The sequence below is a fragment of the Condylostylus longicornis genome, unplaced genomic scaffold, assembly GCF_029603195.1.
Source record: "Condylostylus longicornis isolate FDR11 unplaced genomic scaffold, ASM2960319v2 ptg000043l, whole genome shotgun sequence".
NCBI classification, from domain to species: Eukaryota; Metazoa; Arthropoda; class Insecta; order Diptera; family Dolichopodidae; genus Condylostylus; species Condylostylus longicornis.
In genome coordinates, this window is record NW_026578012.1 from 2,132,299 (window position 1) to 2,144,951 (window position 12,653).

The 12,653-nt window shown below is 25.2% G+C and overlaps 1 protein-coding gene across 1 annotated transcript in view; it reads left to right on the forward strand.

Annotated features, from left to right (window-relative positions):
- LOC129610046 (O-acyltransferase like protein-like) overlaps positions 1-11,578 on the forward strand; it is a 31,262-nt gene extending 19,684 nt beyond the window's left edge. The window contains exons 6-11 of the mRNA XM_055522363.1: positions 7,763-7,956; positions 9,043-9,423; positions 9,718-9,837; positions 9,892-10,002; positions 10,081-10,311; positions 10,903-11,578. Of these exons, the coding sequence (XP_055378338.1) occupies positions 7,763-7,956; positions 9,043-9,423; positions 9,718-9,837; positions 9,892-10,002; positions 10,081-10,311; positions 10,903-11,476 (1,611 nt within the window). The 3' untranslated portion in view covers positions 11,477-11,578. The remainder of the gene's footprint in view (positions 1-7,762; positions 7,957-9,042; positions 9,424-9,717; positions 9,838-9,891; positions 10,003-10,080; positions 10,312-10,902) is intronic.
- The last annotated feature ends 1,075 nt before the right edge of the window (positions 11,579-12,653 follow it).

Here is a 12,653-nt window from a genome sequence, read left to right on the forward strand (position 1 = left end):
ATAAATAAGAGATTCTTCAATATGTACGATTAAACAAATTAATTTACATACGGGCGGAAAATCGGATGATAGATACGCCGATAATGTATACAATTGTAAAACGAGAACTTAATGAGTTAACGAACGCAAATGCCAGAATTGAATGATATCAGTTCAAGCAATATATTAATTAAATTATTAACTTCCAGATGCTTAAATTTTTGGAATAATATAAACTTCCTCACGATCGTTTGATAAATTCAATCTGCACGTGTTTTCAAATAAGAGATGATCAACTTTCAAATATGTATGTGTGATCAATTTAGAATTTAAAATAATTTCAAAATTAATAACATAATGTCGATTTTACATACACACACATACATATTTAAAAATATGTTATTTTTGTATTTACATTCCACCGGTTAAGAGTTTTTTTGTTTCGTATAATAGTTTTAGGTGCATATACATAATATTATTCATCTATATTTTTAGTGGTTTTCATTATCGCATTAATCAGCTGCTATGAACCGAAAAATATTTTAAATATTGTACAAATAATGTAAAGAAAACCTTGAATGAAAGAAAGAAAATTTAAAGTTTTTTTTTTTCTTTGTATTTTCTTGACCACATTTTTCTTTTCGTCATCAAAAAAAAAAAGAAAAGAAGAAGTAAACAATATAAAGTGTGAGCTGCCTTGTGCAATCGCCCTTACATTTTTTAAAATACATATATTTACGTAGTACCTACATATATACATGCATACATTAATATTTTATGTAGATATATGAATATGAGATCTAACGCATTTTTAACAATGAAATTAATTAGGTTATAAATTCAGCAAAAGTTTATGTATTTTAATTATTACAAAGTGTATCAAAAAGAGTTAAACATGCATCCATATGTCAAACTATAACTTTCAATTTTCTATCTATGGTAATATAGAACTGTTAAAATTTGAGAGTTTTTCGAGTTGCCGTTTATGAGAAAAAAATTACTTCCGGAATTTTTTTAAAAACGGTTTATGGTAAAAATTAATTCAAAGAGTAATTTTAATAACCTGACGTTTGTTTGAAACGTTTTATGATAAGATGAATAATACTTGACTTTTCAGCGTGTAAAAAAATATGGAATTCGGTTTTGACTAAAAACGTATATTTTCATGAAGTTGTTGTGCTATTTATGTAACTTTACAGAAAGGATTGATATGTCAAAATTTTGCTTCAGTCTTAATTTTCTTTTTGCTTAGTTCCATTCGTATACGAACTTCCATTTTTTTCATTAAGCGCGGCGTACAAGTTAAAACTAGACCACAGTAGAAGAATTAATAGACGCAGTCAACTAACTGGTAAAATGCGGTAAAAGCAAGAAATATTATGTCGGTTGGACAGAAACGTTTCAAGCGGTAGAGAAGGCTATTGTGCGTACCGATGAAACGTAAATAACGTAATTGTACAATATTTCAGTGTGAAAAAATGACGTTTAGCGTCAAGTTTTCGTTTTAGTGTGACAAAACGGTGTTTCGTTACAGCAACTTTTAGAATTTTAGCTTATAGAAATGTAAAAACGCATATTTCTGCACATTTTATTATTATTTACCTATAGTCGCACATACGTTTTGATATTTACGCATTTTGATCATTTTTCTCAGCTATATAAATGTACAAAAAATAATGTTCATGAATCTATTGATCTTTATATTTATATTTTGATTAATCAATATTTAATTTATGTATATTACAGCGTTTGATTTGAATGACATTATTGTGATATTAAAAATTATGATATTCTTATGACTTGCCGTGTTTGCACCTATATAGTTATAGATATTGTGTTTTGTCAATATTTTTCTTAAGAAGAAATACAAAAAAATAAGAAATGGTATTTTTATTAAAATTTTTAATATTTTTATTAAAGATCATTAAAATTTCGCGAAATATTTATGAACTTTTTATTAATTTTGTAATGAAATTATTTTTGTGAAAATAAATTGTTTTTTTTTAACTTAATTATATGATACTTAAAGTTTGTATTATTCATAAGGTCACAATATTTTTAAATAAAATTGCAAAATATATGTATAAATATATTATTATAATGCTTATGTAGAAGCATGTTTTGAACATAGAAGAACGATCGAAATTTAATAAGTCTATCATAAGTATATTAAAATCCTACATGCATTCTTCTTATTATAAACAATGCTTTGACTGATTTTTAGTGATGTGCAATCCAAATACTTTATCACGCAGCAGCCGTCGGCCACTCAGCTCCAAAATGTGGCCCATCATATTGCTTACAAAAGAAAAATAAATTCAATTCCAACTATTAATAATTTTCAAAAAAAATTTGAGAACTCAATCATAGATACCCGTAATATAGTGGGTACATAAAATTCCATATAAATTAATTATTTGTCACAACAGAACAATCAATAAAGTCAGTTGAAAATGTCATTTTTCTAGTGAGTAATGTAAGAAACTCGAGTGGCACATACTCATACTTACATAGTACATATTTGTCCATAGTCCACAAACGTTCCCGACAGCTGTGTCTATGGTATTCACGAATACTCGTTACCTCTCTTATTATTAACCGTTCATACACACATAATTGTTAGTATGTATTTAAATATAAAAAAAAAGTATAATATAGGTTAGGTCAGATTTACTAATATCAAAAACAATAACGTGACAATATGAAAGATTCTATAGGAGTATTGAGTAACGAATATTCTTATTCTTATACGAGTACTTGCAGTTACTTTGAATACCCCGAAGTAACGAGTAATGAAATAACGAGTGTTCACACTGCCTTTATTAATACAGCAAATGGAAATGCTCTTATTGCATGAGTGTTATTTAATCGATTATAAAAATTGTTTATAATTAAATTTCGTACACTTAAAAATAATGATTTTCAAGAAAAATCTGTCTTAAAATTTTATACAAGATAAAAGCGATCATTAATTAAGGAAAAAATAAAATGGGCATTTTATACAAAAAATAATTAAGATTAAATTCATGGACGATCCATTAACAGCTTGACATTTTATATTTAATTGTAAATGTCATAATACTGATCTCACATATCCATGTATGTATATTGTATGTGTGTATAATGTAAAGTAGTAGAACAATTGGGCATTAATGCATTATTTTGATTTATTATTTTATTTTTTGGTATATACAATTGATTTGTGATTCTCATTCACGTTTTCAAAGTTATTATGTTATAAATGGGTTGAGTTGGTTTAAGAAATAACCTTTGCTTTTAAGATAATATGAGATGATAATGAAAGGTATTTACTGCGTTTATGTAAAAGTGTATACAAACCCTTCAAAAAAAAAGTAAAGAATTAATTATAAAATTAAATATTAAATAATACAAGAAAAAACAAATAAGAATAAGAAGCTCTTTGACATTTACTGATATTTTCAAGAATAACATTAAGTTCAAGGAAAAGAAAAGATTTTGAACCTCTTTTAATCCTAACTTACACCTTAAATAAGTTACACCCCCACACACTTAAGAAAACGGTATGATTTGTTAAGATCAAGATCCTTTACAGAAATGGTCACTTGCAATGCATTGATATTCCAACGAGTTATAAAATTGCCCAAGTATCAATGATCACAATACGCTGTACGCCGCAGTGGCAAAAACATGCTCAGTTGCATCATCGTTCTCAGTGGTTCAATAGAAGATGGTTCATGCATCTTCATAAGTCCTGATTTATGCAAATATCGTTTACTGTTCAGCGGGAAAATCAATCTCACTTTGCGCCTTCCTTCTACTGAACTTCAAGAGCGTACTCCACTCTATTGCTACACTATCTTACCAATCCTATTCCGTTAAAGTATTCGCTAAAGTGAGTAGTATTTTTACATAGCAAAAAAGAACTCAGACCCAAAAAAATCTTCGAATGTGGAAGAGCTGTTTGGAAAGATGTTAGTCTCCTCATTTTGGGAGATATCTAGCCTGTTCAACGGTAAAAGGCAGGTATTTTTTTTTCTTATAAGATCCACAAGACTCTCCCATTGCAAAACCCACTGAAATGTTACTTTGTTTGTATAATGTTCATTATTTTACACGTGGAAATTAGTACTTCAGTGAAGAATAATAATTTTAAATAAAACAATAAGTTTCAAAATATTGTATGTGATGATATTGATGAAAATATAAATTTTTTCAATAATATTAGGATATTGAAATTCCAGTTACAAGTTTCTTGATCTTACAATATGTAATGCCATCCAAAATCATGTAGAACAACATAAATCAAAATAAAACAAATGTTGAGCCCTTTTTCAATGATGATTAATTATATTAATCTTGTAAAAAAATGAATTTATAGAGCTTTCATTTAAATTGAGCAATTGTATGACTTATCAGTTTTCTTTAGACATTTTGTGCAATCATCATTCCAAAATTGTAAAAAGAAGGTGTAAGTGAGCATTTTTGGTGTAAAAATAATCCATAGGCTTGTTGTTTATGATTACATCAAACATTGTTAAAAATAACATTGAATTTAATTAAAAACATTAGGGAAATCATGAATGGAAATGAATTAAATGAGACTTGTTTGGGGTATGGCAGCTGTGTTTTAAAAGGATATGTTGCTCTGTTATAAAAATTAACTTTTAAATTTTAATATTGCAGAGATAGAAGTAGAGAATATGAAGAGTATATATAAAAATAAAGTAATGAGGAAGGATGATCGGATTGGAAGTGGTCGGATATCAGTACTAGAAAAGCATAAATTATCTAGTTTAAAAAAGATGTCTGCCTTTATGTCCACTAAACTAATTTTGACGAAATTTTGTATCTGAGTTTACTTTGAGAATGGGATGGTTTGATCAACTTTGGGATATATCATGTCTCAAGCATTAAACCTTTTCTGAAGAGTCGAATTTAAATTTTTGGTCGTATATCGAGTTTTAACAAACCAATTTCCTTAAAATTTAATATTGCAAATTTTGGTTATTGGAAACAAAACCTTCACTTAGGGTTTAATTTTTCGAATTTTATCATATCCAGATGGAAATAATCTAAGGTATTCGTTGAAATTTAATATTTATATTCTGGTTGTCAACAAAATTAACTGGAAAACTTTACAGGAAAAACGGATCATTAAATATGAACCTGTAATAAGAAATAAATTTAAATTTTTCTAGTTACATTAAAACTAAGGCTATCTTCTACAAATTTCAAATAATTGTTTCATTACCTTATGCAACACTCTAATATCGCGATCGCGATATGTGCTGCTCACATAGCAAATTTTAAAAAATTTTAAAAATTTTTTTGACGATATCCAAACATTTTAGATTTGTTTTATTTTTGAAGTACATTTAATTCATATTTAATTCATTTTATTTTTATTAAATAAAAATAGATGCAATTAAACTAAAATTTGATCCAATTTCTTTTCGTATGCAGCATGTTTAATATTGCTTTATTATCGACGAAACGACGGGTTACTTAATAACACTTTATGTTGCACGTAATTATTTATTTGTTAAAGTGATAAAAACGAAGCCTCGCCATAAAAATTGTCATTTTTATTTTGTCTGTCTTACTTACTTACTTATTTATCTACAATATTTTATTAATGTACTGAAATTGTGCCAAAAAAGAGTAAATATACCTACACTGAAAAACAAAAAAAAAAATTTAATTGTAAGATGAGAAAAATGAAAAAGAAAGAAAAATTTTGTAATAATGGTTAAAAAATACGACGACAACACCTTCAACTCATAATTTTCTTTCATTTTCTTATTATACAAAAAATAAAAAAATTACAAAATCAAACGATTATAAAATAACGGATAATGTTATATACAAATGCTTATTGTACAAAACGTGTGCTCAAAATAGTACTTAGCGAAATTGTTTGTATGCCTTAATTATATTGGATCAATTGGATTACTGTTGTAATTTAATATTGTTATTAATATATGCGTGTTTGCAATAATTTTTAAAAGAAATAAAAAAAAATGAAAATTCACAAAAAATTAAATTGTTTCACATAAAAATCAACTAAAATTAATTGGATATTAAGAAACTGAAAAAAACATAAGTTTACATTTTTTGTATTCTATTGTGAATGACTACCTATATGATTGTCTATTGTGAATGACTATTTTTCAGTAGAGTGAAAATTCTAAATAGCTAGTTTTTGTAAAGCTTTTTCTTAATTATTTTCACTTGTTGCATAGAAAAGAAAAAAATTCCCATTAAAAAAAACTTGTTTTTAAAATTCACAGTAGATTTGTTTTTATAAGTAATTGGTAGTTACTCAAAAGCCTAAATATTTCAAACTACTCCGAGTAGATACTACACTTTGCTATAAAGCTAAGAAGTGATTTTTAATTGTAGACTCAATGACGGCCTAGTGATCACGAAGTTGTGGAAATAAAATTGCACATTTATGCTAATTTAGGTGTGGTGGACTTTCTGTACCGGTTACGTCAACCAACTAACTCCGAATAGTTGGGTGTAGTTTGTAAATGGAATTGTACTTAGAGTAAAAACTAAGCTTTAGATGTCAATATTGAAGATTTGATGTTTATTTTCCGTATATAAAAATGTAAAGTGATATATTGGTATTAGAGTGCTATTCTCTATATATGTGGCCTAACAGTCCAATTCCCGTTTAAAGTGTTATAATATTATTAATTCTTATAATAGAGTTGTGTTGTAAATATGAAATGTTAATTTTAAAATTTTAATAATTTCATAATTTATAACATTGTAAATTAAAGAGAGAAAAAATTTTCAATTATTGTTACTTACATTGGAATTGCAAGTAAAATTTTCCAAAATACATTGTTTCTTATAAGACTATGCGTTTTAGAGCTTTTTTGATAGAATGCGAGTACTGCGGTAACAATTTATAAAATTGGAACATTTTATTAAGAAAGTAATACCATTTGAGTATTCGAATTTTTTTAATATCAATTTTACTAATTCTCATGAATTATATTATGTACACATCTCGACAAATATTTGTAATAAAATATTCTAGAATTGTACTGTTAAAAGTTGATAAACAATTTTGCAGAATAAACAAAAAAAAATTTCTTTTGCAGTTTATTATACGGAAGAACTACGGGGGGGGGGGGGGGGGGGGGGGGGGGGGGGAGGCACAAATCTACAAATCTTCTTAAGCTCGTTCTCCAATTAAATCAAATTTACCATTTGATGCATATTTTATTTTTATTCTATTATGTTTTAAAAAATAAGTAAATTAATTGCAGATATGTTAATTATTTTATATAATTTAGTTGTTCTTACGATTCTTACGACTTGTATGAATTTTTACAAAATTGTAAAAAATTTATCTTGCAGTTGCGTGTGCCTGACATCAGAACACATCAATCACATAATGAATATTTTACCTTAGTTTACACTACATATTGAATAGCACTCTATTCAAATCAATTTTTCTGACATATAGAAAGAATTTACAAAATCTTTAAGTTGGAAAATGTAACAATGTCCTCTAGTTTCAAATAATTAATGTGTAGCAAAAATTTTTGTTTTTAAAAAAAGGTTGTTGTTTCTCTCATTTATTATTTTTTTCCACATAAATTTGTATAAGTATTCTCTTTACTTTATGTTCTCTTAAATATTTTTTAAAATATTTTTCTATTTTTATTTCACAAATTTTACAAATATGCTTGTGTACATGCTTACCTTTTTAACAAATTACACTTTTAACAATCTTTGAATAATTTAAAAAAAAAAATTTACAATTTCTTTTTTTCTTTTTTAGCAAACAATTCACGTGGGTGTCTGTTTACCGGTTTCATGTTCTATGAAAAAAATCAATCAATTCTCGACAGCATATTTTAGTAGGCAAACATTTCAACCACAAAAGGATTTGAATTTAAAGATGAATTTCCTTGCCAGTAAAACACCATCACTCAAATGGAAATTTGTATTAAATATTGGTGTTATTATATTTTTGTAAGTATTCGTATGTGCAGGATGAATATACAGGATGATTCAACGACAAGTTAGGAGTCATATACCACCGGGTAGAGGATCTAAAATGAATAACATTTTTATTTTTCGGAACATAGTGTTAATTCGGAGCCGTTTTCGAGCTACAAGGATTTTAAGAAAATTTGGCGAAATTTTAACATATTCAAGTTTTTTTGCTTATAACTTCCGTTCCAAAAAAGATAGAAATTTCAAACAAATAGTTTTTGAAACAGGTTTAAGAAAGCTTCAAATAAAGAACAGCGGGGTATTTGGTTTTGCATGTTTTTTCGGAAATATAAGCACTTGAACTTGAGGAAAATTCCAATTTTACTCATCTTTTATTTGTTTTTTTAATTTTTTTTTTCTCGACAATTTCTCATGAATTTTTTTGAAACTTCTAAAATTTTTTTTACAGAATTTACAAAATAAACCTAACTAGTCGGTGAATCACCGTGTATATTGAAATTTATAATTTAATTTTTAACGGGTAATAATGTAAAATGTAACAGGTACTAATGTAATTTGTAAAGGTTTTGAGACCTATATCATTTGTATTCAGATAATATTTTCTATAATAGTTTAAGGGAAATTTCAGATAATTAATTGTATACATACACATTTACAAATATGTTTTGCTCACACATTTGAAAACGAGTCTAAACTTAACTCATATATCACATCAATCTTGCCTTTAATTAGTTAATCTACATATGACTACATATTTCGGGCTTTGCCCGATTGGAGTTTCTATAATAAAAAATTTTATAATTAGTGTGAGTGTCGCGACAATTATTTAAATATCTATACTGTAAAAAAGTCTACAAACCATTTGGAGTGAAATATTTTGGATTTAGAATTGTATTGAGATTTTTTTGAAATAACGGTGTGTGTAACATAGAACTTTTACATTGCGTAAACGCAAATCTTGCACGTTTACAAAAAGATTATCAAATAAAAAATTTGAGCCTCAATTTTATACCTAAATTTTATCTAGATTTTCATTGACAATATCGTAAATTTTATTTATAAATTAAAAAATATTTAAAGATTCATTTTATTTCTTTCCAGGACTCTTTTGTCAACTGTTTTAATTTTTGGATTTTTAGCAGAAATTGTATTAAGAATGCGTGAAAAAAGAGCTCAATTAATGAAAAATAATTGTGATGATCATTTAGTACAAGAAAAATCATCATTTGAAGATTTTCTATTATGCTTTGATCTTCGGGATAATTTTAATCGAGCATTAAAATTAGATGATTCAAAACATTTTATTTCAGTAATAGCTGGTTTACGAACAATTGTTTGTTTATGGGTTACATTATTTCATGTTTATTATTATTCATTATTTGCAATTAGTAATGTACCACAATTATTTTCAAAATTAGAAAATTTTAATTTACAACCCGTTATACAATCATGTTTTTATGTTGATGTTTTTTTTGTAATAAGGTAATTTTGAATAAGTGACTAAAATAATAATATAATAGATGTGTGGAAATTTTGTTTTAATTTAAAAAAATTTAAAAATTATTGTATTCAAGAGAAGGGAAGAAGCCGAACAGTGGAATATGTTAAAATTTTTTTGAAAAAAAATTCCTAAAAATCGCGGATTTGAGTTTAGCATTTTAATTGAAAGAAATCAAAAATAGTTGACCACATAATTGACTAGTCAATTTCCACATATTTCAAATTTTCTTATTTAAATTTTGTTATAAACTAATTTTTTATGTTTTAAAATTCCAGCGGCTTCTTGTTGGTTAATAATTTCCTTTCGAATTCATTTTATACAAATTTGGTAAAGAATAATTCATTTTGGCAAAATGTTAAATTTTTCTTAAAACTTGTTTTAAATCGCTACCTAAGGTAAGCCTCTATAAAATTCCAACTTATATAATAATTTATTTAAATTGCTTTTAGATTAATGCCAATGATTATATTGGCCATGGTTTTTGCTGAAATATTCTTCGAACTTTTAGATGTTTTTTCACCATTTCGAATGGATCCTAATATTGGAATTAATTGTAGAGAGTAAAATTTTTTTTTATATTAAAATTTGAAATTTATTAAAATTTTTTGTTTTATATTTATTCTTTGTATATTTTATAGAACTTGGTGGTATAACATTTTGCTGATCAATAATTTCATGGATTTAAAATATATTTGTACGTCATGGAGTTGGTATTTGGGTTGTGAAATGCAATTTTTCATATTTTTCCAAATAATTATATTCGTGTACATTAAACATGAAAAACTTGGAAAAAGTATTTTTGCAATAAGTGCAATTTCATTGGTTTTAATAAGTTTCTGGTGTAATTTTTATAATGGAATCACATTTCAGTAAGTATAATGTTACAAAATATATAGTAAGTAAATTTATATTTCATTTATATCTTATAGCAATCAGATGACTTTAAATGTTATATTGAAATACTTGATTTCATGTTGTAGCCAAATTTTTTCAATAATTTTTAAGAGTAAATTTTGTAATAGCTTTCTTTATTTTATTTAAATTTTATAGTTATACAAAAAGTTAGTAATAAAAATTTTGCAATATTTATTTCGAAACTTCATTTAGGTTCTAGTGCATACTTGAACAAATTTTGAATTTAAGAATTTTTTCAAAATTAAGTAATTTAAATCATTTTAATTCATTTAGAAAGAAAAACAATATTAAATTGCATACATTTAGGATAAGCAATGATCTTATAATATTGTATTTGAATTATTTAAAAAAAAACCGTAAAAATTGCATATGTTAAGGAGAAAATCAACAAAATCATTATCGAAATATTACATTGGTACACTTATTCCTTGAACTACGTTATTTCTCCTTCAAAACACTTAAATTTATGATTACGCTCCTAAATATGTTAATCTCCTAATAAATATAATATTGCACTAATAAAATTTCTTTAATTTCATTTATAGAATTGATGTTTCAAATTCAACGCTAGAGGCATTATATGTAAAACCATGGGTACGAGTTAATCCATATTTTGGAGGTGCTTTAATGGGTTGGGCCCTGTATAAAACTAATAATAAAGGTGGTGCTAAAATTAGTTTTCCAACATTAACAGTATTTTGGTTAACAGCTGTTGTCATTTATTTAATAACAATATTTATGACATATTTTCGAAATACACCATCAATTATTGTTGCAATAATAATGTCATTTGGTAAAATGATATTTGGTATTTTTATTGGTACAATAATTTATTTATGTCAACAAGGTTATGGCGGAATATTTAATAATATGATGAGCTCAAAAATATTTTTATTTATGAATAAATTCTGTTATAGCATTTATATGATTGCACCATTATTAATATATGGTGTTTTTGGAACACGAACTGAAGCAACATTATTTAGTGAAATGGGTTCATTTACTGATCTATTAGGTATTAATGTATTATCAATTGCAGCATCATTTATAGCTGTAGTATTATGGGAAACACCATTTATGAAAATATCAAATAGATTTGTATTACCGAGAAGAAAATAAAATATATTATATAAAATAAAATAGTATATAATATGTACCTAGTTTTATATTAGATATTATATAAGAATATTAAATATTTTTTTTAAATGGTATTATTTTGTATTTTTTAATTAATGGAAATGAAAAAGAAAGTAACAGAAGCTTAAATTAAAATTTAAAGAAAAAAATATTATTTTATACTATAATGTATAATAAAATAATAAATATAACGTTATGTATATGTAAATATATACGTGTATAATTAAAAATAATATTAAAGATTTTATTAATTAATTAATAAAAAGTTAATTTTTTTATACAAAATTTAAATTCTGTTTATTTGAAAAAAAAAATCACAAGAAAACCTGTTAATTTTAGGAAAAGTATTTGTCCGAAAAATTGTAAAGAATTTTTCTAAATTTTATTAACAAGTTAAGGAAAGTTAATAATATTGTTCTACTTAGTATTAAAATAAATTCGAAAAAAATATTTACAATTTAATTACTACAAGAGAATAAAAATTTTATTCAAATTAGTTATATTAACAATTTACACTGTCAGCCCGCCCTATCATGAATTTTTTCAATCGTAACTTTAAAATTCAGAAAAATTCGGAATTCTACTCGGAATATTCGTAATAGTTTAACCATAAATTACTTTCGTAATAAAAATAGCACTGAAATAAAATATTAATTTTGAAACTCCGAAAAATTGTATTTGCCATTGCTGATTGATATAATTTCTACGAAAGGAATTTATGATCATTCAAAAGTCTACGTCATACCTAATTTCGTAATTTGTAGGATTTTACGAGTGGAATTTTAAATAATGGAATTTTTACTTTGTATCGAAATACGAGTACCTAAAAATTCATTTCGAATCATAATTTTTGATCTTAATTCAAGAGCATTACAAAATCCTGTGTTGCATATTTTTTTACATAAATTATTAGAAAATATTTAATATTAAAACGTAGAGAATTGAAATGTTATAAACAAACTATACACTTAGAGTTTTGCATACTGCAAAAATTTACAATTTAATTAAATTTTAAACTAGAAATTAAATTTTGAACTAGAATCGAAAATAATTTCTGGCTCTAATTTTATTTTTTTTTAATGTAGTCTGTAAAGTTTATATAAAATAGAAAAATTAAAATTATTTTTCAAAGAATTTCAACAATTTTATCAAAAAGAAT